Genomic DNA, 26,411 nt, shown 5'->3' on the forward strand with positions numbered 1-26,411 from the left:
CTTTTCTACATGCTGTGCTCATATGTGCTGTATTTTAATACGGCCGAATTCCCAAATAAATATGTATCTACTAAAAGATTTGTTAATATTAAAGTCACTTGAACCCAGTCCTTACTACAATACCTTTGCTTTTTATGACACATTTAAAACCTGCTGTTTGTGTCTGTTATTGCAGCTCTGTAGCCCTTTTTAAGGTTGCATTATTAACATTTACTGCCACTGACACAATAGGTCGTTACAATAGACAATGCTATAATTTAATGCTTTTAATTAGTTATTATGATCTGCATTTGCACAAATAATTAAGATAAAAGGCGATTATCTAGACATTTTGAATGTCTATCTGTCATCAAAAGCAACATTTTTTTTACTTTTCAAGTTGTACTTGGTAACCTTGGTGGAGATGTACTTGAAATTACTGGTTAGCCAGGAAAGTATAAATAACAGTTTGCTTCAATATCAGAACATTTCACTTTCACTATTTAAAGGTTAAAGACAGGTGCCTGCAGTTTTTGTTGACACCGGAAGTGCCTCTACGAGCTGCCCTTACTGCAGCAGCCAGCACCAGTGTTTAGCATTAGCGGCTAAGTCAGCAGCAGCTGGTGGGAGCCACTTGCTTTAGTAGCGTCATTACACCGTCGTTAGCTTGTGCTAGCTCTCTAGCCGGAGATGTCAACCGGTGTCTCGCTAGCTGTGGGCACATCACGGCTGTGAATGACATGCTCTCCCTCCCCAGTTAGCCCTTTGAGCTAGAGATGCGGACCACATCGTTGCAGGTCAACGTTAGCCGGCCGGAGTTGGATCGTAGCACTGTTGTGGTGCCGCCGTGCCCCGTCCAGCCTCTCGCACGATGAGTGACCATTATATCCAAGTCAAGGTTCAGCTCGAGCAGATGAAAACACTGGGCGAGGAGGCTGGGAGAGGAGAGGACGTGGACGCCGAGGAGCAGCTGCCGGCGTCCTCCCCTGCTGCCTCCGTCTCACCGGACCCCTGCTGCATCATCAGCACCTCCGTCGGCTCCAGACCCCGAGGCAAAGGTCGCACCAAGCAGGGGAAAGATGCCCAGAACACCAGTGGCATGCACGCCCCAGACGCGTCCTCGCCTGGGTCTGTTGTCTCTGCTCATGTGGGGAAAAACTCGAACAGGCAGGAGACTGAGCGGACCCTTCACATCGAGGGAACTGAGATGATCCTGCAGGGCAAGTCCGAGACTAACGGGAACTGTGTGGCCAACAATGCTTCCAAGAACAACCAAGAGACACGCCGCGAGGACGGATTCAAGCCGGCCAGGAGGAGACGACCAGTGACAGTGGACACGTCGAAAGCCAAAACCTCGTTGGAGGCGCTGAAGATCAGCATCAAGCAGTTGAAGTGGAAAGAGGTGTGCGGCGTTGCTGTTTGTCTTTGAGAAACGCTTTTCATCCAGTGTCCCACATCCCTGACACTGCTCAGAGCATCAATAATGATATAATGAGCATCCAGGAAAACCTTTGCTTTACTGCCCTCCAACTCTGCCCCATTAGGGAACATGTCTGCCACTTATTCCTCTTGCTAAACACAACAGTAAGCACCTCCACTTATGGAGTTTGTCCCCTCTGGTGCAGGGGGGGGTTTAATGATAACATCCACATTTCAATGGAAGCCTGCACATGAGTGACTCTCAGTGGTATGGTTCTCTGCTTTACTGCCTTCTGTGAATGAATAGCGTCTAACAGTTAGACTATGCCTCACATGTGACGTGACCATAAGCTTCATGCTGGCTGTACTCTACTGTAGAGAGCTAAAGTCATGGGTTTGAGTCCTTCAGGCTGTTGCTTTGTTTGATTCGGCTCCACAGGGAAGATGCTTATCACGTGTCCTCTTGATGTTGAGGAAGCTCAGTAAGGGAGATGTGCTGGATTAGAGTTGCAGAGGTCAAAGTTACACGCAGGCAAAAGCTGCCTGTGTTTATGTGACTGTGGATGGAGTAGGAGAAAATTCCTCCTGCACTGCTACAGCTTCAGATCACTTCTACTGGGCATGTAACATTGTGTAAAAGACTCCTTTATTGTTATTGATTATTAAGTCAGAGTTTAAATCAATCTAATCATTATATTTACGTTAGCTTGCCACCCTTTGGAAAACCTTTTCTGTCTCAACAGGACTAGTTTATGTAGTTATTGGGTTGTTTCTTCTCGTTCCAAATCAGGAACATGACAAAATGCTAATCAAAAAAACTCTTGAACTTAAACTCCCCTCTGTGTAGAAGCTTTTGTAAAAAGATTTTCCATACTCGAACTAAGATTATCTATTTATTTTATGAAAAACGTAAAAACAATGTGTTAAAATTTAAATTTTTTTATTTTGTAAATCTGTAATTCATGGTACATCACAGCTTCTCAGCAGTTACATCACCATTCACATTAATGTATAGACATACGTGTATATAGCTTACATTAATGAAGGTGGTCAAATAGGAAAACATGGGACACTAAAAAGGATCGGTGTTGGTCATGTCTAGTCAGTACAACTATTTTAAATATTTACACAGAGTAGTGTCATATTTATCCTTGTCGTCGCTACCTGCCACTTTACCACAGTGGCTTGGAGAAGGTAGCTTTGTCTTTGGCTGATCATGCACCCGGAAGTCAAACTAATATTTAGAACACTGATGCTGCAACTTGATGAAAGTGTTGTCAGACATGTGCCATCATTGTGTATGTTGACATGGACACTAAGCATATGAAAGTTAAAATAATTTAATTGCAAGTGTACAAAGCCAAGAAAGTCCTGTCTGATAACTTATTTAAAGTATAATTATTTGTTGCCCTTTTCCCATTTCCCATTTATTTTCATGATCTCTATCAAAGTTTGTGTTGAATAAGTTGTTAACAGAAGACTTGGCGCATTATTCTTTAGATGACATATAAAACCAGCTACAAGGGCCTCCCTCTAAAAATGCACAGGCAATGGCTGTGGATGAAAGTTATTCCAAAAGAAAAGCGACAACTTTAAAAGATTTATGAGAGGGCTAATTGATCCAGTTCTTCTTACTCCGAGCCACAAACACCATCTGGTGAGTGTGAACGTGATGCAACGAATACCCTTGTTTCAGCCATTATCAACACGATGTCCATTATGCATGAGAAGTAAAGACGGGCAATGCGATGAGACGGCTGAAGTAAAGACTCTACTTGTCACCGATGACCACGCAGTGACACTTAAACCCTCTCAGCTCTGGTGATGGAAACAGGAGAGGGGAGGACTATACCTTACCCTGCTTTGTCCACACGATCCAGCCCCGTCAAAGTCAAGGGCGCTATAGATCCTGTATCACTTTGAAAGTACCTGTCAACATCTTTGAAGGGGTAGAAACTCAAGTATTCTCGCTCTATTTCTTTGATCAGTCATGAAATATATTGGTGAAAATCTCTTTTAACGAGTTATAACAAGCCTACAACTTTATCACCTTTACAACAAGCGGCGCTGATACACTTTTTGAGGGTGTTTTAGTGACTGATTAGTTGCACAGTTTGGCTTTAAGGTCACTTTGCATCCAAATTTCTGCGTGTCTACATCTGCAGTGTTCTCTGACCTGAGAGGACGCTGTCAACCGACTTCCAGCATATGGCATTCTCTTAAACGGTGGGAAATGATTAGCCTTAAGCTCCTCTAATCCAATAGACTTTTAGTCCGCTTTGAGGCAGAGAGAGGGAGTGCCAAGCCAGAGGGTTCAGAAAATTAGACTAATAACCGTGCATTTAATCACAGGCTTGGTATTATTTATGAGAATCCAACAGATGAAGCTGACATTTTGAATGAAAGCGCATGAATTTTAAAAGGCACGAAGGTACCTCTCACTTAGAGGCTTCCATTGTAGCATGTTTGGAGAATAGAAGGATGGATACTTTATTCATCCCCATGGGGAATTTCATAATAGAATAGTAGGCGGAATGACTTGAATTATAAGTTCTGTTAACTGGAGACATGATCGATCAAATGGAATTAAAAAACCCTTCATATTGTTGCTTTTTGCTAAAGTAGCTAAGTTAAAGTGCTGTACTTCAGTGAGTAAAGTGTGTTCCTGCTCAAAGTGGATTTGGAAAATGACCTGTGCATGATGAAATCCACAGCAGTAGCTTGAACATGCACCTGTCCATCCATCTTTCCATACGCACACTTGATGGCTATTTGTGGGCCGGATCCCTTAGAAACGACTCTGATCAACTTGACCTCCTTCTCTGATGTAATTAGACGGTTACACGCTGGCATCTCTCTGCCAGTATTTATAGCAGCCCTGGCTGTCAAGCAGGGTTTCCCCCGTTTCACACGTTAACTCATTAACGGTATTTAATTCTTCCACTGGACTGTCTTGTGCCTGGACAGTGTGGAGGTGTCATATCAGGATAGAAGCTGACCTTCTTGTACAACTTGATGTAGGGTCGTGATAATATTCAGTTAAAGATAGACTCGTGACGTCATACTTTCCAGCTCACTGTTGATCCTTTGAAACTCAGATGTGAGCTGTGTCAAGTGATATTAACACTGGGTCTGATGAACTGGCTGGAAATCAGGAAGTGCAGCTTCTAAAATACGTTATGGCGTCATTCCGTGTCAAAGCATCACACTTTTGGGCAGCACAGCGGCAGATCTTAATGAATTCTGGCTTGCCGATTTGGTCCAATAAGAAACCTTTCTGATCGCAGATTCGGCTAAGGAAGTTTGAACTTCTGTGACTTTGATATATATCAAAGAGAAATGGTGCTCATTTTGTTTAAAAGCTCTTTTCCAGCTCCATATTTATTTAAACAATATATCTCCAATATAAAACATAGAAGCTTTATGAGCGATTATAACAGTTTAAGTTGAATTGCAAAAGAAATAAAATAAATATTGGTCAAATTCTCACCGAAGTTAGCTTATAATGTCATCAAGCCCTCCAGAAGGTTTGGTCTTTATCTGAAGTGGCATCATATTACTTATTCCTTACAATGTTGTTATTGGAGATAGCATACTGTAAAGTTTAATATTTAGGTTTATGTTTGGCATAAGGAATCATCGCTGTCGGCATGTTTTTATAATGAGCCTCCCACAGACGCTAAATTGCCTGAAGGTGAGAATGGTTGTTTTTCTCTGTGTATCTGACCTATGATGGAATGGCGACCTGTCCAGGGTGGAGAACACCGCTCGCCCTGTGTCAGCCAGGATTGGCTCTATCCCCCTGTGACCCTCGAAGTATTGAACTGTAGATAATTGATTGATGGAGTCACTTATGTAAGCAGAGGGCGGTTAACATTTCCATTTAGTAGGAGCTTTATCACTATCACTTAAGTTAGATGATACTTGTACAAATATTTGTGATGCATCGACATACAGAAGACATTCTGTTTTAGGGACATCTGTTGAGACCAAACTTACGACAGTGATTCGTCCTGTTTGTTAAAAAGCTGAAAATGCATCAATGGGTTTCAGCAGTCAATTAGTCAATTAGACACAATCCGCTTGAAACTCTCAGAGAAGTGAGATAGGAGAAGTAGAAGCTGTCTTCATAGTAATTTATGTACTAGCCGGGGGTCTAAACACTGCTGGAACTGTTTTTGCTTTGTATAATAACACATTTTTATGACAGGATACTTGAAAATCAAAATGGAAGCGCAGAATGTCCAAACGTTCAAAGCACGATTCTTTTCACAGTATGAGTGGAATATCCTCTTCTTATAACTTGATCGTAACAAACACATTTGATGCACAATCTGTAGTTCGGAGTGTGTGAGTGTGGGCAGGAGGAGAGGTGTCCAGGACAAAAGCTGTGCCTTGTGCCAGTAGGATTTCCGAGCTCTCTAAATCCTTTTACAGTATCACTTCTCTCCTCTTTCCCAGCTCATCACAACAGAACACGCACTACCTACCGTCTTTAGGCAAGATTATCCCCACACCGGGGTCAGCAGCAGGACAAGCGCCCTTCCTATACCCTGAGTAATTGCTAAAGATTAAGCCTACATGGTCATTTACAGATGGAAAAAGAATTACGTCTTTCTGAAGGATCTGATTTTGCAGGTTGTGTTTTTATTTCCTCTTTTTTTCACCTTTCTCTCATGTGTGTTTTCAGTTTCCTCTGGGAAGACGGGCGGCCTGTGATATCTACTGGCATGGCGTCTCCTTCCACGAAAATGAGAATATTGTCTCAGGGCAGGTGAACAAGTTCCCAGGTATTTCACACAGCTTCTGCCTCACTCTCCCTACAACCTTCTGTTCACATGAAGCCACACATACTGACGCTTGAAGAGGAGAGATGGCTCGATTACAGCTTGCACTACTTCATGTGTACTCAGTATTCAGTTATCACAACAAGAGGGGTTTAGTTAAAGCCCCACTGATCCTCATTGCAGCAATGCGAACCTTTTCGTGCCATGGCAATAATTATTACTTTAGAGACGGAAGTGATTAGTGCGTATCATCCCTCTCTTACATGGAGTAATATCTTACTGCATCGTCTGTCTGCTTCTACAGCATGGAAACGCTATTCTGATATCCTGAAGTGGTTCTATAGCATCTATCTAAGTAAAACTAGCTGCATTCACAGTAACAGCTGCACAAGAATATGATTTATCGTTTCTTCCATTTCCAACTGCATTTTCATTTACATCTCTGAAATGTCGCTTCCTGCATCACAGGAATGGTAGAAATGCTGAGGAAGATCAACCTGAGTCGGGCTATGAGGACGGTTCAGGAGCTGTTCCCAGACGAGTACGATTTCTATCCCCGTTCCTGGATCCTACCTGAGGAGTACCAGCAGTTCTCCACACAGGTACAGCTGTGCAACACCAAAACAGTATCATTTTCCAGTTTGGATTATTTAAAACTAATCATTGCTCTTCTGTATTTCTGTGCGATATATACAGTGGGGCAAAAAAGTATTTAGTCAGCCACCAATTGTGCAAGTTCTCCCACTTAAAAAGATGAGAGATGCCTGTAATTTTCATCATAGGTACACTTCAACTATGAGAGACAGAATGGGGGGAAAGAATCCAGGAAATCACATTGTAGGATTTTTAATGAATTAGTATTTGGTCACCTACAAACAAGCAAGATTTCTGTCTCTCACAGACCTGTAACTTCTTCAAGAGGCTCCTCTGTCCTCCACTCGTTACCTGTATTAATGGCACCTGTTTGAACTCGTTATCAGTATAAAAGACACCTGTCCACAACCTCAAACAGTCACAATCCAAACTCCACTATGGCCGAGACCAAAGAGCTGTCAAAGGACACCAGAAACTAAAGTGTAGACCTGCACCAGGCCGGGAAGACTGAATCTGCAATAGGTAAGCAGCTTGGTGTGAAGAAATCAACTGTGGGAGCAATTATTAGAAAATGGAAGACATACAAGACCACTGATAATCTCCCTCGATCTGGGGCTCCACGCAAGATCTCACCCCGTGGGGTCAAAATGATCACAAGAACGGTGAACAAAAATCCCAGAACCACACGGGGGGACCTAGTGAATGACCTGCAGAGAGCTGGGACCAAAGTAACAAAGGCTACCATCAGTAACACACTACGCCGCCAGGGGCTCAAATCCTGCAGTGCCAGACGTGTCCCCGTGCTTAAGCCAGTACATGTCCAGGCCCGTCTGAAGTTTGCTAGAGAGCATTTGGATGATCCAGAAGAGGATTGGGAGAATGTCATATGGTCAGATGAAACCAAAATAGAACTTTTTGGTAAAAACTCAACTCGTCGTGTTTGGAGGAGAAAGAATGCCGAGTTGCATCCAAAGAACACCATACCTACTGTGAAGCATGGGGGTGGAAACATCATGCTTTGGGGCTGTTTTTCTGCAAGGGGACCAGGACGACTGATCCGTGTAAAGGAAAGAATGAATGGGGCCATGTATCGTGAGATTTTGAGTGAAAACCTCCTTCCATCAGCAAGGGCATTGAAGATGAAACGTGGCTGGGTCTTTCAGCATGACAATGATCCCAAACACACCGCCCGGGCAACGAAGGAGTGGCTTCGTAAGAAGCATTTCAAGGTCCTGGAGTGGCCTAGCCAGTCTCCAGATCTCAACCCCATAGAAAATCTGTGGAGGGAGTTGAAAGTCCGTGTTGCCCAGCGACAGCCCCAAAACATCACTGCTCTAGAGGAGATCTGCATGGAGGAATGGGCCAAAATACCAGCAACAGTGTGTGAAAAGCTTGTGAAGACTTACAGAAAACGTTTGACCTCTGTCATTGCCAACAAAGGGTATATAACAAAGTATTGAGATGAACTTTTGTTATTGACCAAATACTTATTTTCCACCATAATTTGCAAATAAATTCTTTAAAAATCCTACAATGTGATTTCCTGGATTTTTTTTTCTCATTTTGTCTCTCATAGTTGAGGTATACCTATGATGAAAATTACAGGCCTCTCATCTTTTTAAGTGGGAGAACTTGCACAATTGGTGGCTGACTAAATACTTTTTTGCCCCACTGTATCAGTCAAAACATGGATTCTATGTGTTGTCTGAGCAGAATTGAGCCGTCATGGAAGGCCAGAAAAGTTGCATTCACTGCATATCAGAGGCCCCGTTCAGACCTGATATTAACATCCGTTCTGAGTGATCCCATCACAGGGGGTCAGTCCTAAGTTCAGGTCTTAACGCACTTACATGCATCCTCCATGTGTCCCTGAGATCCGATCACTCAGACCACTTTTGCTGTGTTAATGAAGCCACAGATGCAGCAGCGCCTACTCAGCTGACGTCCTCTGACCTGCTACAGATTCACACTGAATCAAATCTATGTTTAGGCTTTTCAGTGACAATACAGTAATTTGTTTGTGTCCTCAATATCAACACTAATCACCACAGAAGGACTCATAACTCATTCTTTCAGCCCCTCTCTTCTCTCTCACTCGAGCCGACACACACTGACACAAACAAACTGCACAGGGTGAAAACAACAGCGCTAGGTGTTCAGGAACAGAAACAACGTACGTGTGCGTGTATTTAAAGATAGAGCAGGGAAATGAGATCCAATCACAAGTGGTCACAGGAGACGCGTTCAGAAAGTATGTTTATTTCAGGTCTGCACAAAAAAGAGACAAAAAGTTTAAGATTAGTCTTTAATACTTTAATTCACAGAATAAAATGTAGTCAGTTTTTGAATAATGGTAACCTTTATGTGATCAAATAGTCCCAAATTAAATAGGAGTTGAAGACAAAAATATGCAATAGTCAGAAAACAAACAATAAAAAAAAAAGCAAATAGCACTAATAATGCAAACAGTAGTGATTTATCATATTTAGCAAGTTTAGTTCCTCTTCTAATCCTTTGCTGTGGATATTCACCATGCTTCAGTGCTACAGTAGTGTTCTACATAGTACGGCCTGTTTAAGTCTCTGTTGTGTTCGCTTCATTGCTCCCTTTCCTTGAGGGGAAACGACAGACTGTAACACATTCATGCGTGCCACCCTCTATAGTAATCTGGCACTCCTTAACACATGGTTGAGTCTAGTCGAGTTGTCCTGTGAAGGAAACACAGTGAGTGAGTGTCGACACTGAAAAGGGAGGAAGAGCAGTGGAGAGAATCCGGGAAGAATGAGCTTCTCTCTCCTGCTTTTTCCTGGTTGAGTGCCATGAACAAGCAAGTCACGCACAGTCAGCAAGTGTGCCACTCAGCACATAAATGAAGTGACAACGATTTTTCCAGTATCCAAATTTATGCGTTTATAAAATAACAACTTGGGAGGAAAGTTGTTCAAACGACGAAAGAGCCAAAGTTTGAATGTGATTTGTACATCAATCATATTTGTAGTCAGAGCTAATAACAGATAACTTTCATTAAAAAATATATTTTATTTTCTCCAGCACAACCAACATTTGGAAGTTACATTTCAGTTTCAGTTATTTGTAATAATATCAAAGGGCACTTTTCACTTTGAATTGATGAATGATCTTAAAGGAAGTTTTATATTGCAGCTACATAAAATGTCCAGCAGGGGGCACTAATATATTACAAATTTAATTTGTATCCCTATCAAACAGCCGCTTTCCTACACGTCGATAATAAGGTGTTCAACATTAAAAAGGCACAAATAACAAAGAAAAAACTTAAATAATATGATGTTGGTTTGTCAGTTTGACAAAGCTTTATTCAAAGAAATAATTGAAAGTTGGATGTTTAAACTCCTCATTGAATGTAGACAGTGCTTAATCAGACCTGTGCAACATGAAGACCAGTGATGATGCATTTGAGCTGGTTTGAATGGATGCAGTGCCGCTAGAAGTTAAATTAGGGTCTTTATGAAACCATATTGACACAGCGAGGGAACACTGGAATCAGGGTCCCCTGCAAATTTGTTTCTGATGTAAATATCTACAATAGAACAAGTCAAATTGCTTCATATATGTGATAACCAACCGAACAGGAAAACAATATCCATCTTGTTCAGCATCCCAGTTTGACATTACAATCTTTAAGGTTATCAAGAGTCATAATTTTAAAGTTCAAAAGATGAGCTGTGACCTAATTTGAATGTTAAATTTAATGTTTTCTTTAATACTGGATGTTACATTTTCAAGTTAGACTTATTGCAGTTTAGTTTTACGACAAATTGTTCAGGATTGGATAGTTGTCAATATTTGTGACACCTCTGCAAACATCCCATGAACGTCTCATATTATAAACCTCTGCAGCCATTTACTGTAACTGAGACACGTGAGGCCTGCAGTTCTTAAAACAGTCGTCTGGTTTCTTTTGTGACTTCCCGGATGAGTTGTTGAAGCGCTCATAGAGGAAGTGTTTTGCATTTGTAGATGATGGCTGTCATCATGTTTCGCTGTCGCCCCAGAGACTTCACAGTGGCTTTGTAACACTTTCCAGACTGACTGATTTCCGTTTGTTCAGCATCTGTTCTTGAATTTCCTTAGTTTGCGGCATCATGTGTTGTTTCTTGACACCTTTTAGGCTGCTTCACTTTGCCAGACGGGTTCTGTTTACATTGTGTTAAGGTCGAATGGGCCTGACAGTAATCATGCCTGGGTGAAGCTGGTGTCACTGAACCAAATAATCATCAAAGTTGGTTAATCGGTTAATTTAGAAACTGAGGGGGAATTACTATTTCACTTTTTCACATTCAATAAATCCAATAATTATTTTAAAAAGTGCATTTTGTGGTTACTTGGGACAAATATTCAGAAATAGAAGAAATCAGATATTGGGCAAATACTTTTGAATACTAGGCTGTGTATCTCCTCTCGGGGATCTTGGTCATCAAGGTTGTTTTTTCCTTGACCTTATCCTCTCTCTCTCTGTCTCCCACCTCCTGCTGTAGATTCGCATGGTGAAGGAGAACGATGCCACAGTGAATCCAACCTTCATTGTAAAGCCGGATGGGGGTTCTCAGGGGGACGGCATCTACCTCATCCGTGACCCCAGTGACCTAAAGCTCATGGTAGGTGCACAGGCCAAACAGGGCGTAGTCCAGGAGTACATCCAGAGGCCGCTACTCATCGACAAGCTCAAGTTTGATATTCGCCTCTATGTGCTGATAAAGTCTCTGGAGCCATTGGAGATCTACATTGCCAAGGAAGGCCTCACACGTTTTTGCACCGAGCCCTACCAGGTATCCATGACAGTGCTACCGATGTTGTCAGGTTTCCTTAGAAGATCTACTTATATTCTTACGCCATTCAATCAATGCCACTCTCATTTTGATTGTGAAGGAACCAAGCCAGAAGAATCTGAGCCATGTCTTCATGCACCTGACAAACTACTCCCTCAACGTGCACAGTGGGAACTTTGTCCACTCAGACAGCCAGAGCACCGGCAGCAAGCGGTCCCTCTCCAGCGTCCTCTACAGGCTCGCAGCCAAAGGCGTAGACATCAAGAAGGTGTGGTCGGACATCATCGCTCTCGTCATCAAAACCATCATCGCCGTGGTGCCTGAACTTAGAGTCTACTACCAGGCCGATATACCGCCGGGCAAACCAGGACCCACGTGCTTCCAGGTGGGTCACGGCTAAGACTTTGTAAGGAGTTCAGATAATATGCTCTGAACATCTGTGGAAAAACTCTGTTCCAAATTCTTCTCTGAGTCATAACTCAAATATCGAATATAAATGTACATCATACTTTGCTACAGTCACTAAAATCCAGTTGTATCTATTTAGGAATAATTAATGTAATGTAAAATCCTGATCCTTGGTTTGGACCATGGTTCGGACGTTCAGGTGCAAAAACGTCCATAGTCCCCTCCCACATGAAGCATATAGATCCTTCTGGAAGTTGTATCTGGTCATTGGTCTCATGTTTGGTGACGGTGACCAACCTTCCAGGATGGGTTCATCTTCCAGGCCCTCTGTGTCTGCCATGTTTGAATTGTCCCTGTGCACCAGCCCCTTGAGACGGAGGTAGCAGATGACTTGGAAGCTGATTGACCTAAAGGCTGCGTAATCACTCAGAGAGTTAAACTACTTGTGCATGAAACGAGAGCTTTATAACTCATCTCCTTCTACTGCAGGCCACAAACTTATCAGTCATCCTTCGTGTTTTCCTTATTGGTTTTCACCCTGATCTTTAGCAGTTTATATTTATACTCAGTTTTATATATTTTATCGATTCGGTAAACTACGAAAACAATTTGTCTATTATTATATGAATAATTCAGGTACAATGTTGAAATATTGTGTTATTTTGTTGGCAGCTTAAAGGCGTCCCATACATTTTTCATCCATGTCTGCTGCAATTGCTCTCACTTAAAATATAAACCCTGTATATATTTGTGACACAACCAGATGCAGATTGCAACTTCATGTACCCCCCCCCGTGTATATTTTTGTTTGTTCATATACATTAATAATTAAGGATTTGCTTGTGTCTCAGATTTTGGGTTTTGACATCCTGCTCATGAAGAACCTGAAGCCAATTTTATTAGAGGTCAACTCCAACCCCAGTATGAGGATAGAACATGAAAAAGAGGTAAAGGTCAACACCAGTATTTCCATAGTGGTGTAGTTATTATATTTTAATATGAGCAGTACTAAAATAAACCTTTTGTGTGTGTTCCAGGTGTCGTCAGGAGTTTTTGAATATGTTCCCAGTCCTGTGGATGAAGAGGTCAAAGTGGGTGTGATCAGGGACACACTGCGCCTTATGGATCCTGGCCATAAGAAACCTTCAGGGTAAATACACACGTACTGCATGTACACTACACAGTAAACACACAGAGTGCAGTGGACGTTCCTCCACCCCCCCCCCCCCCCCCCGCTCTTCTCTTCCTCTGCTGGTGTTAAGAGTCCACTTAAGGACATGATACCTTACTCTGCCCAGCTCTGCACCACTCAACAGCTCTCCGTAAGCCTGTTAAATGGAAAAATTAAATTCAGCCGAGCCGTGGTGGAAATTCACACTGCACTGTGCGAGTCTGGGGGCTCAATCTCTCTGGCTGACTGGCCCTGTGTGGTGCCTGTCAGTAAATCCCCTCTACCATTGGGGGTTTGTGGTTTTTTTTTCCTGCTTCCTCTCAATCTGTGTTTCTTCTGTGACAAGAGGATTTACTGTTTCTGTTCCACCACCATCTCCATTTCTTGCCTACTGCTCTCTCACTGTTTCTCTGCTTCCTTCGCTTGTTTCTCGCCTCCTCCCCAGATTAACTTCTATATCAGGTTTTTGATCTGCTTTGTTCTGCAAGTGAGGGGGATATCGTCTCAAGGATAATACCTACTTAACTATTATATTCATGACCAGTAACATATTGATATAATCCGTCTATAATATGTTTAATCCTTGTTACTCCTGCATTGCGGCATTTTCCTTCAGCTCGAATCAGCAGAACCTTGCTTTTTACCGTGTGTAATTATACCAAGGTTCAACGCAGTGTACAGAATTACATTTCCATTCCTTTCAACCATTTCTTATCTACATACTTTCAGAGACCTCCGATTCTTTAGTTTAATGTTCCTCAGAATGTCTCTGTTGACTTAAATCTTTGCCCCTGAGTTAGTTAGTGGGTGTTCCTGAAAAAAACTGTATATCTGTGTCTGTACACGATACAGTTATATAGCTGAGATAATGAACTGATGATTCATTATCTATTAGTATATAAAAGTCATTTTCCAAGAAAAATATCAAACTTTTTCTGGTTTCACCTTCTCCGTTGGGAGGATTTTCTTTTCTTTTGCATCTTATGTAGAGATGTTCCGATACCATCTTTCCCTTCCCGATACCGATACCTGGAGTTTGCCTATCGACCGACACCCAGTACTGGGTACTGGTCCAATTTCAGTGCATTTACCAAAAATAAGGACGTATTTTAACAGCTGTATGCTACCAACCCTGTATGGAAGTGATGATTGCTGTCAATGCTGTATGGCCTGAAGGTTAAACTCTGAAGAACATACATACAGAGAATGAAAGCCACGGAACTGCTTTTATTATCTAGTTTGTCTGAATAAGAACATAACAATGATACCTTGACTTATTTCACTGCTCTGCTGTAGATGCACAACACACTTTGAGCCTCCTCAAGCAAATTAAATAGTGGAAGAAAATCTTTGTAAAATATCTCAGTGTGAGTTTCTGTACAATCGACAGTCACACAAGCTACAGGAAAGAAACAAGGTCGGGGGTCTTATATATATGATTCAGAGCCTCTATCAAAATAAAGCACCACTTATAGTGACTCCCACAAGGACAGCAGGGTTCATGCTGTTCAGGAACATAGTGCCTTGCAGCCATGTTTAAAATTCGAATGTATCATTGTATTTGTAGATGCTACAACACTAGACATAGGAGAAGTGATTGGAATAAGGTATAAACTTTATGACGAGTTCAGGCCAACAGTAACAACATATGGTGCTAAATGACGATAATGAGATGGAATAAAAAAATTATAGAAGTCAGGTGATGGGGTGGAGGTTTTTAGGAATCTGGTTTAGCTGATAAAGTAGTATGAGGTTAATGATAACACAGTCAGTGCTCAGCTAATGATTAATAATGTAATTGATTAGCAATGAGTTAGCAGTAAAGTGTCTTCTTTTAAAAGCGTGGAAGGACCCAGAGTAAAGCTGAGATCAGTAGCACATATCAGGCTCAACTAGTCAAATCAAAAGTTCTAGCTGACACTGCATCGTTGTAGACTAGTCGTGCATTTGTGGGTTTAGCACAGTGCACTATTAAAGATATGGCAGTGGTATCTAGAGCAGATATGCAGCAGGAGGCGCTGTTGTTATTGACAAACAGTTAAAAAGTCATATTTGTCAGGCGAGACTTAAACACAGCAGTGTGGGCACAATAGTCCGTATGACCAGATTCAGAACCCCAGTGTGGAAATACTTAACCAAAGCAGATAAAGCTGTCAGCTGCAACATTAGTAAGGCTGCCAACAACAATACCAGCGCTAGGCATAACCATCTAAAGCTGTACCCCCCCCCCTTACGTTTATCGCTAGCAGCAACAACAGAGGCAAGGCAGACGACAATCGGACAATTCTCTCAATGTCCCATCACCGACCATCAAACACTTACAAGGGTCGGAAAAAATATGTCCCCTGTGATTAATCGACCAATCAAGTACTTCTTTTTTTTTACTTCTACTAACTTTATTTTATTTGTGCTGAATCACAGGAAAGTTGAGAGTTGGATCCAACTTTGGTAATATTCTTTCTGGGATTCGGCACAATTAACAAAAATTCAATTCTAAACAAGACAATTTAGTATTCATGTGAGGTTGTGATTACCGGGAAGTGTCCTGTCAGCTGTGCAGATAGTGTCTTGTGGTCGGGGGCGTGCTAATTATGTCCCAACTAGCTATGGCTAATGTTTATTAAATTAGTGCGGAGATTGGATATGCTCTGAAAAATGTAATCATTACTGCAATGACACAGGCCCTAAATAGGAGCTCATTAATCATTCACTTCCACAGTTTCTTCTTTGTGTGTGTTTGCATGGACACGATCCATGGGTGCAGTCCTCATATGTTTGTTTGATGGGAAATGGACTATTTTTCATGACATTGAATGCAAAATTGACTTTTATCCATTTTAAATCAAGCCATGAATGTGGAAATGCAGGCAAAAAGATCTCCAACATCCAATATCCACAATTGATGCCAGCATGTGAACATTGGATTAATGACTAATGAAAGGAATGGGGCTGATTAAGGGAAATAAGTAGAGGAGAGGAGAGCTGGGTGAATATTTCTGTCTCTTAGCATGGCATCAAAACTCTTCAAATACCAATTATCATGACTAGAATCTCAGGGACGCCAGTGGATTATAACTTTTATTAAAACACGATTTAAACTGCCGTAAGCATGCATAAATTCATATTCAGTACAGATTTATTTTAATGGTGAAGGACTTCTTTGTTTTCCCTTTTCTTTTTCCTTGCAAACTTTCCGAATTATTAACGGGGCGCTAACAAAGTGTCCCTGATACCGTAACAGGAGGTTAAGTGTTTTGTTTACGGCGCAGATGGTCTACTTGTAAGTAAATACACCTGCACTGTGGTCACTGACAGCTGTTCTGCAGTGGGATGGATGGGACTCAGTCGTTCAGAACGCAGGGCTCAGACCGAATCCAATCCCGTATGAATTTCCCCCGACAAAATGAAGTAAAAGAGAGATGAGAACCGACCAGCCACACAATGCAAAGGTACTGCTCAGATTAAACGTGCTGTAAAAGTACAAAAATCAGGGGGTTAAATGAGGAATTGGAGAGTGTGACGATATCGGTGACGTACTTCTCGCACCCAGCTCATTGGGCCTTTGTACGTTGTCTATGAAGGTGATTTACGAGCCATTATGAGCTGTATGTGAATATATAGGTGAGAACAAAAAGCGTATATTCATAGATTTGCATACCTTAAATTACAGTACATCATCTGGATGAAAAGTGTAAGGTAACAAGACGACACTTGGCTTTAAAACCAATGTCTAACTTTTCTATTCTTTTAGGGAGGAAAGCTTTGTATAAAATACTTGTAACACCGTTTTCTGGTTCTTGTGGTGGGTTTTAAATCTTTAACACGAAACGTTTATCGTCACCCACAGGATTTTATTTTGTCTTCGTATGTTTTGTATGAGTCACGCTCTGAAAAAAGTCAATTTCTGAAATGGAGATAAGTGGACAGGCACTTTCATTTCTTTTCAATGACACATCTGGCTCCTTTTGGAGCTGAATCGCACTGCAGCTTTGAAGAGTTACTCACCGCAAGACCAGAAATAGCACTAACGCCGGTTAATGACAGCTGAATTAGGCGCAGCCCTCCTCACGTACTCTCAGCTAACATTTGGCAGCGGCACCTCTGAATGTGTTTTTAATAACCTGCCATTCCTCACCTTTTACCCTCTCTCTTTGCCTCCGTCAGTTTCTCCTCTCCGTCTGCGGGGGAATGCTCGTCGACATTCCCTTCGCTGTCTGTCTCGCTGTCAGCTTCTGTCCGAGACGTGGCTGTTTTGGGCCGTGTCTGTCCTGTCTAAATAGATGTGGGCGGTGTCCTTCTGGCTGCCGAGGGATGATTGATTCTATTAAACATTCAGCAGTGCTCTCTCAGTGCCATTCACACTGCTTACTAATTCATGGGCAAAGAAAGTGCCTCATAATCGTCAGCAGCACTGTATGCCCTTGATGTGAAATTACCTTTGTGTTCCTGTTTGTCTGTGTATCTTCATAAACACGCGTTGACCATAGGTGTCATCCTAAAAGGCCGATGGGGCAGGTGTTTTTCACTCAGTCTGGTGGATGAGTCCTCCTCTTTGCTGCTCTGTGATGGGAGGTACTGGGGGTCACTGCGACTTTGTCGTACGAACAAGGAAGATAAAGGTGTAATTAGTTGTGCTGTAGAGTAACAGGGACGACAAAGCTAAGAGGAGGGAGATGTCAGACGAGCACAGTGTGTACCCGCCCCCACGGTCCTGAGGGTAGAAACGCACTGAGCGCCTGGCTGCCATTCATTTTCTATGAGAAGTACCAAATTCTTCAGGAGAAGCACAAAAGCATGACGAGAGATGGGACATGATGTAGGTGCCAGATCGTAGCTGGTAACCAGTCACACCTGACACCATAGATAGACTGTACTTAAAGATGGACAATGTGTCTCCGCTTCCCCAGGTGATTTAAAAAAAAAGATTAAGCTAAAATATCCCAGATATGGGCGCTAACATCCTAGTGGAGCGTCAGTCTCAATGTCCGGCCTATACTCAATCTCAACCAATCCGGAGGCAGTCTCAGCTGTCAATCATGATGTTGCAGTTGTTTTTACAGCCTCAAATAACTTTCTTTTTTTATTTGCACTTAAACATACCTCATTGTGATAAGAACTACCTAGAATGACAGAAACCATCTTTGAGAAATCAATAAAAATAGTTTGGGCTATGTCCCAGCTGCTAACATGGAGGAGTTTTTCTTTTTACCTATACTGGAGCCAGCCACCAGGGGGCAATCAAGATGATCTGGCTTCACTTTTGGGGAGCAGTCACGTCATCCATCTTTAATCTGTGCCTTTATTAATGAATAGGCTAGAAAATATGAATCGGTGTAAAACAAAAATCCAAAGGTGACAAATTCAAATGTTTTCTACTCTATGACCAATAAAATGAAACTTGATGAAACTGCACAAAAATAATATTTGACAATTTAAGATCCAAAGAGTTGGACAAACAAGTATTTAGGTGTAATAAACTTTTTAAACCAAGGACTTAGAAATGTGGTCCCAAAAGTGCAGCCTCTGGTATTGCGGGAACATAATCTAGAGAAATCCCCTGTTTTATTTCCTTTCCTTTCTCTCTCTGACCTCGTGGCTCAGGACGCTGATGAATTGAATCTGTGGTCGATGGACTTCTTTTGGCCAAATCAAGTAACTAACATAAGTGCTTTTGTACGTTTTTCTCCCTCATTCCGGGCATTAAACGTGACGTCTTTAAGACCTCAATTTGTCCACCATCAGTCACTGCACCGGAATTGGCAATATGGCTCTTAAGCTCAGGCTTACACTGACTAATGCCCTGCACAGACTAAAACAACTGCAACAATCCACTGTGGCTTTTCAACAGTTATCACCTGGGTATGCAGAACTCAGAGTCCCAGTGCTGCACACAACACAAGTGCCCTTCCTTTCTGGGCTTTGTGTGACTTAATTAACTATCCAAGTATCAACTTTCTCTTCATAAGAAGCAAAACTTTGATTTTTTAATTCCAAATACTAAACCTCTATAAAAGGCTCAGATACTGATGCAGATAAACGTTGAGGATGTGAGCTCTGACAGTGAAAAGATGTGTGTGCGGTGGCTGGGAGATAAAAGAGTCAAAGGAGAGTCATTTGTCCTTCATGCAATATTATTCCTCCCTCTTCCGCTGCCAAGTCAGGCTGTAAGTGCAGACTCAAGTGAAATGTTTGGTGCATTTATCTACCTCAGGTGCTTGGCAGTCGGTAACTCAGCCGACAAAAGCTCTCTGGATTGGCCTCATGCTCTTTTGCTGCTGTCCTGCAGGGCCCGAAGGCCGTTTCTCAGCCCTGGACAGCACACAAGTGCATGTAGTGATTTACTTCTACTCCTCAGCTACTGGTTAAATTCTCAGTCAACTTATCAATTCATAAAAAAAGTCTGTCTTTGAAATGTAATACAGTATAATCCGTTTTTTCTTTCCTTTTTGGTCTACAGGAAAAGTTCCCAACTGAGGGCTGGAGGGTTCGAACACAAGGAGGAGATTCCCATTGAGACGGAGACGCAAGACAAGGGCTCGGACGAGGGAGCTCTGCCCTCACTGTGTCTGAAGCAGGTCTACCCCAAGTACACCAAACAGTTCAACTACCTGCGGCTGGTGGAGCGGATCGCATCTCTGTTCATACGCTTCCTCGGTGTCAAGGGGAACATGCGTCTGGGCCCCACAGCCTTCCGAACCTTCATCAGGTACAAATGAGATGTATTTTACCGAAGCCCCAGACTTCTGCCAAAGCAGTTGTTAATCTTCAGTAGAATCATGAAAGCAGTGAATAGTTATACAAATCAGCTCATCATAATACAACATAAAATAGATCACAAAAAACTTTTAATAGTATAAATAAATTGTTAATGTTACCAGTTGTATTTTAAAGGTTCAATGTATAGAATTTAGTGACATCTAGTGGTGAAGCTGCATGTAGCAGCTGAACACCCCTCACCTCACCCTCCCCTTCCAAACCTTCAGTTGTCATAAAAACTCAAAAGGTGTTTAGTTTGTCCAGTCTGGGCTACTGTAAAAAAACATGGCGGCATCTGTAAAGAGGACCCGCTCCTGATGTAAATATAAAGTATTTAAATGTAAATGTTCAATTCTACAGAAGCTATGTACATAGATAATTTATTCACGTACTAAGTGGGATATGCATGAATTTTCCCATAGTATCTAACTTTGTAGCAACCATGCAACTGAAGATCAGACTAATACTTATCAATGCACTGTTGACTACTTTAATGATATAAATGAAAAATGTCTCACTAACGTTCATTCCCAATTTCTTAAACATTTTAAAAATATGGTATAATATGTATAATATAACATTTAAAAAATAATAAATGCTGTGGATAGTGCTTCTGTCTACCTGCCCAGATACTGCACATGGAAATTAGCTAGTAGCTTTCCTAGTTTCTCTTTCTAGTTAAGGTTCCTGACAAATAATAAACTCAAACAACAAAATCAGGAAAAGATGCTGGTGTCAGCCCCTAATAGTTGTCTTGTAAATTGATGTAGAGATGATAGATTCGAGCTCATATCTCTGTTGTCTGTTACAGCACACACACACACTCACTGCTCACGTTATTAGGTTTATGCCTGAGCAGTACATCAGCTCTGCCATTAATTCTCCCTTTATCGGGTTAATGATGTTCAGTTTTTTTACATTATGGGAAATGTGTAACTTCATCTGGTAAAATTTGTGTTTTTGTCACATAAATGAGGGAGGGGGGGAACATTGGAAACACCTCACAGTATAACGCACGTGTTGATTGCCACACTTGTACCTCCCTGTTATTTATATCGATATGTCTCGATACATATGTATGTTCCTCTGCACTTCGCTGCTTCTGCACTTGCTGCTAAACCGCATTTCATCGTCTCACTACATGTAAAGTGAAAAGTTGAATCCAATTAAGAAACATACAGTATCTCGTGCTACACCTCAGCAACTACACAAACAGTTACTGGGGAAAAGTGCGCGGCTGGTGTCAGTCCGATTGTGAACACGTGGACATAAAATGTTGTCTGGTTGTTTCCAGGACCTGTAAACTGAGCAACAGTAACTTCACCATGGCTTCAGTGGACATCTTCTACATAGACAGTACACGTCGCTGGTCAGGAGCAACGACGGATTCTAGAGAAGCAGGTAACACACTCACACGCACACGCACACACACAAACACACGCTCACACATGCTCACGCACGCACACACACGCACGCACACAGATACATGCTAAAGCCCTCACAGAGAAACAACATGCAGAGGACATAGAGCCGAGTATCCTTGAGACTCGGAGCAAATAATGTGCTTGGAGATAATTGCTTGTCATTCTTTGTCAGTTTCCCTCCGACACTGCGCTCCCATAATTGAAATGAGCCGAGATCACAATGTGACAGCAAAGAGACTATCACACATGAATTATTCAGACGTTGCACCTCGCGAGGAATGTTTGTGAGGCGGAGCGGACGGATGGAGATCACGTGGACCAGGATGGAAGGGGCCCGTACAGACGAGCTTGTGGGCTGAATTGAGAATGAGCTAATACGTATTCAGGGAGATTGAAGTCAGGGTCTGTTATTTCTGTGGATGTGCTTTGGAAGATTTGTTCGGGAACTTGGAGGAGGCAGCAAACTTTTAAATGAAGCAAATCGTCAAATGTTTTCCTAATGCTTTGATTGGGGTGACAAGGACCCATGGAATAATTTATTAAAATGCTTTCTTGTGCCAGACTCTTTGTGATCTACGACAAAGTATGAGGGACACTTGAAGTGAAAAAATGTGTATGGATCTTTAAAAAGATTGTGCATAAAAACTCGGCAGAAAGACTTAATGATCTCAAGTTCCCCTTGCTGATTATTTCCTTTTCTTTATTCACGTGATATTATGACTTTTTATTGTAAAATTGCGACATATTCTCATGTTTTGGCTTTTCTTCTCGTTAAATGAATACTTTGACAAGAATAAATTCATAATATTACAAGGTTAATGTTTAGAATTTTTTCTCAAAATCTCCGATATTTCCCCCCCTTTAATATTATGATTCTGATTAATTCTACAGCAGATGACCTGTGAATCAACTTCTCATTAATTTGTTTCCCTCCATGAGTTCCTTGGGTTTTCTGCACATTTGTTTCCTCTTCTACGTCGACAGCAACAGCTGCAGGAGAACATACTTTCAGCTCCTGCTTTTCTCCTTCTCTGTTGTTGACCCTCAGTGTCTCTGACCTTGTCCCTAAGGCAAGATGTGAAAGTAATAAAGTTCATATCTCTGATCCTTAAAGCAGCAACAGCTCAGTGGTTTAATGAGCTGAGAGCAGAACCCTCAGAGCTGTCGTCTTCTCTCAAAGGCACAAACAATATATTCATATTTTATTATTAATTTCTAATCATTCATATTTTATTATCATGCTTCAAATGTTAAGGGGGACCTTTTATGCTCGCCCTCATGTCATGGACGACAGTTCATCTGCTGCAGTGTCAGATGTTCATATTAAATGAGACCAAGTATCGAAGGAGACGTACGTAAAAGTAAATCTCTGACCAGATGTTCGGCCAATCAGAAGTGGTCTTTTTAAGGAGGTCTCTTAAGGAGGCCTAAGCTAATATTGCCTGTTTCAGTCAGCGGTGTGAAAAGGGAAGTTTGAGTTAAACAAGGACTTGAACTCTGAGTCATGCGAAGATACTCTGGTGTCGTCCCAGAATAAAAATATAGAGACGGAAATAAGCAGAATGTCCTCTTCATTATACGGCAACCCAAAGGTTTTTTGAAAGACTTTTAGAATCCACTGATATATGATATTTCCATTGTCCAATTACATGTTCTTATATATAAGGAAAAGGCTAAACTGAATCTCTCCCAACGTAACAATCCACCTACCAGCATCTCTCAATTTCTCTAATTAATATTAGAACGCTGCTTCTTCCTGTTTCCAGTCTTTATGGGAAGTCAGAATGATGTTTTCCCCATCGAATAGATGAGGACAGACAGAACAGACAAGGAAACGTTGGCAATTTGTTCTTGCTTTTTGTCAAACTTCCCCTTTAAACTGGTCTGACTTCTGTTTTATATAAAAAGCCAAGAAGTGGTGTGACTGACTGTCACTGACTAATATGCTAGATAAAGTGATGCTATTGTGGTTTTGCAGAGATCCCACATTTTGTTGTTGAGCATAGTTCTAACTGTTTTACTTTATTTCCTCCACCATTGTTGTTTTTCAGGGATGGGACTGCAAGCCTTTGTGGAGGCCTTCTATTCACTGGCAGGTCGCAGGTTCAAATCCCTGGTGCAGAGGGAGCAGGTACTGTCACTGCTAGAGCTGTGCGAGGCCCAGCTCGAGTCCCAGTCAGGCGTCGAAGACAGACGCTCGGTGAGCTGCAGCCGAGCGCTGCCACGAGCGAAGACTCAGACACTCGGCCCCAACAACGGCTCCCCGGCTCCCCTCCGGAGGGCGGCCAGCCAGGACTACCGGCTGCATCAGAGACTCAAGCATCGCACACTCAGGGCCAACGTGGAGAACTGACGAGAGAGACCTTCAGCTCGTCGTCCAACTCCCAAACACCGCCTTTAGCCTTCTTCGCAGGAGCACGGAAATTAGGCTTCCAACTCTCGTCAGCCGCTCCCGCAAGGTTCGGATGATGGGAGCCGGGAAAAACGACTCGCTTGACCCCTGCTGGCTGACTTGCAGGAGGACTGTTCTCAGCCTGATTGCTTTTTCCTCAGAGGGAGAAGATGTCTGCGGGGGTTTCGCAGTGGAAATAGAACGAGGGATGTGAGGAGGCCGGTGCGTTTCCTTCTCCCCTCCCGGTGAGATCATATATGAAGAGCGGTCCAGTCAGGAGGAGGAGGAGGATATGGCTGCTTCTAATGTTCTTACTGAATCTACAGGGCAGCTACTTGCTTCCCTTCACCGACGTTTGGTCACACACACACTGCGACGAACAGGAGTAACACTAGATGCCCCGTTTGAATAGATTTACACACATCGCACTTCAGCAAATACATAGGTGTAAGGGAGTGTCCTTAGTATGTGGATTATGTTCTTGAATTTGCACAAAAAGATCTTGAAACTATTACATTTGCACAGAAATGGATGTGAGGGTGACTGAGAATGTGTACGTGTGTGTGTGTGTGTGTGTATGCACTGTACTGTATTTATTTGTGTTTAGTTCAATGATGAAAGCCTATTTACAGCCAGTGGCTCAGCTGTGCATCCAGCTCCATGAGCCCATTAGAGATGAGTTGAGAGAGAGCGAGGATTCAAAGGGAAAAAGGCCACGTCCCCACTTCTCCTCCAGTCAGGCAGCCTCAGACCTTCACAGAACATGTTCCTATAAGCAGCTTCTTCATGGGGGACGTCCATTCATCATTAGTTACTGCACAGAACTAGATGCATTTTTCATCAAGTGTCAGACAGCTTTTTGTAATAAAACCTTATCCAATGTGAGATGTGGCTGTCAGTTACTCGATGCCAACCAGAGGGGGCGCTGTTGCTTCAAATGATCTACACTACAGGTACAGTGCAAATATTAATGTTCAGTGTTTGTTTCGAAGATTGTTCACTCGTCACATCCTGGCTAAGAATTATTTGTGCTGCGTTTCACACAAAGACTGTAAATAAAGACAGACAACGCATCCCCACTTTCCCACTACTCAGAAACGAAGCCAAAATATCCAGGATACGAACGCGGCCATCTTGCGCAGTTGGAGTCAGGGTCCAGCCCAGTAGCGATCGTGGTATCGAGGTCCGGTCGATGCACACGCTCGACCAATCACGAGTCAGTCTCAACTGTCAATCATGACGTTTCACCCTGTTTTTAGTAAGTGATTAAAACCAAAGTTCAGAAACATGAACACTTGAACATCAGTGTGATGAGAACTACCTAAACTAACAGACGCTGTCTTTGAGAACAATCTGTTTGATGTGCACTAACCTGGAGGAGGAGATTGAAGATGTTTTGGCTTCACTTTTGGGAAGCCGTCATGTCGTCCATCTTTATTTAAAGTCCCACTGAAGCTGCTGCAGAGTGGGCGGCTGTTTAACTCACACTGAACTCTACATGTACATAACTGCACTAAAATAACATGGAGTAGATTCATAAGGTTACTAACGGTCATGAATCATTTTGAATGAAATGTATCGACTGCAAACTAAAATAAAATGAATTTTGCTCTTTGAACTGAAGTTGTGAGTGTGTTGTTGTGGACACATACACTATGAGCGATTCACACAAAGCCTTAACGTGCACATATCTCTAAACTGCATGTATGTACAGTAAAGAGTTGCTGTCCTACCTCAGAGTGATTTCCCCGATGGGCACCATTTGCCACATCATTAGGGGACACTATGTAACACAATGGCAGCACTGTTGGCAGTTTGTGCTATTTACAGGCTTCTTTTTCATGTTTTAAGACCTCAGACACAACCATCTGCCAATGTGTCCTCCACCTTCTGTCGCCGAGGCTGCCGACACCACTTAACGCTGCAGCTCCACTGTCTGGAGTCCTCGTGGTTTTTGTTCTGGTTGGTTCCCAGGGCTAAATATATAGATGTTTACCTTTTTAGCTTCCATTGAAATCTTGAGCCAGTTCATTTGTATCAGATTCAGTGCTTCTGAAAGTACAGGCTGGAATACTAACTATAAAATACAGAATATCAAATGTAACTGACCATTGAATTATTATTGCAGCTACGACTGTGACAAAACACAAGTCTACGGTGGTGGAGAAATACCCAAGAAAAAAATTGTAATAGTATTTTATAAAGTTTACATATAAACTTCCTTCAGTCTAACTTTTTTTTTTCTGTATCCAAGTAGCGGCCAAATTTAACTATAAACTATAAATGTAGCGCATGTAAAGATACTCACACAGCCACAAACATGACTTGGTTACTAATATCACTTGCACAACCATAATTAGCAACATAAGCTAATAGTAGCCAACGAAAGCCACTGGCCATTCCAGACCAAATAAGGTGTGAGTGAACTGAGTAAGTTTGTTTTGTGATGTATATGGATTCAATGTTTCATTTAAAATAATGTGTTGTATCTTCTAATTGACAGAGTCTCACTTTAATGATGTAGTTGGTAAAAGTGGGTGTTCATTTTAAATACTTTATATCATTTCATTACCAACCTGACAACTGCAGAGTGACCTGAGCCCCAAATTGTGCATATTTCCAAATGGTAAATGGGCACTTTACAGTAGAGAATAACCCGTCACACACACACAC

At 42.1% G+C, this 26,411-nt stretch overlaps 1 protein-coding gene and 1 long non-coding RNA gene across 4 annotated transcripts; both read left to right on the forward strand.

Annotated features, from left to right (window-relative positions):
- Window positions 1-534: 534 nt before the first annotated feature.
- ttll11 (tubulin tyrosine ligase-like family, member 11) lies at window positions 535-25,230 on the forward strand. Of its 3 annotated transcripts, none has more exons than XR_004615591.1 (11): window positions 535-1,381; window positions 6,089-6,188; window positions 6,654-6,787; window positions 11,297-11,587; window positions 11,688-11,972; window positions 12,847-12,942; window positions 13,033-13,145; window positions 19,624-19,872; window positions 21,217-21,323; window positions 23,398-24,710; window positions 24,787-25,116. XR_004615591.1 is itself a non-coding variant. In XM_034601795.1 (11 exons), exons 1-11 carry the CDS (start codon window positions 851-853, stop codon window positions 23,697-23,699), a joined length of 2,106 nt encoding a protein of 701 aa, XP_034457686.1. In that variant the 5' UTR covers window positions 535-850; the 3' UTR covers window positions 23,700-25,116. The 3 variants fall into 3 exon arrangements, 2 of the variants coding, with proteins under 2 accessions (XP_034457686.1, XP_034457685.1); XM_034601795.1 differs by having other exon boundaries at window positions 11,297-11,416; window positions 11,519-11,587; window positions 23,398-25,116; XM_034601794.1 differs by having other exon boundaries at window positions 23,398-25,230.
- Window positions 6,904-8,315, forward strand: LOC117771459. Its single transcript, XR_004615592.1, has 2 exons — window positions 6,904-7,579; window positions 7,628-8,315. It is a non-coding gene; the product is annotated as an uncharacterized LOC117771459 (long non-coding RNA).
- Window positions 25,231-26,411: the final 1,181 nt, after the last annotated feature.

This window comes from Hippoglossus hippoglossus, chromosome 12 (genome assembly GCF_009819705.1).
Source record: "Hippoglossus hippoglossus isolate fHipHip1 chromosome 12, fHipHip1.pri, whole genome shotgun sequence".
In the NCBI taxonomy this organism is placed as follows: domain Eukaryota; kingdom Metazoa; phylum Chordata; class Actinopteri; order Pleuronectiformes; family Pleuronectidae; genus Hippoglossus; species Hippoglossus hippoglossus.

Excerpts from the sequence above, each read along its gene's own strand:
- ttll11 (XM_034601794.1), top strand. The coding sequence starts at position 851 with ATGAGTGACCATTATATCCAAGTCAAGGTTCAGCTCGAGCAGATGAAA. Across the intron at positions 1,382-6,088 it reads AGCAGTTGAAGTGGAAAGAG|TTTCCTCTGGGAAGACGGGC; the intron begins GTGTGCGGCGTT and ends GTGTGTTTTCAG. Across the intron at positions 11,973-12,846 it reads CAGGACCCACGTGCTTCCAG|ATTTTGGGTTTTGACATCCT; the intron begins GTGGGTCACGGC and ends CTTGTGTCTCAG.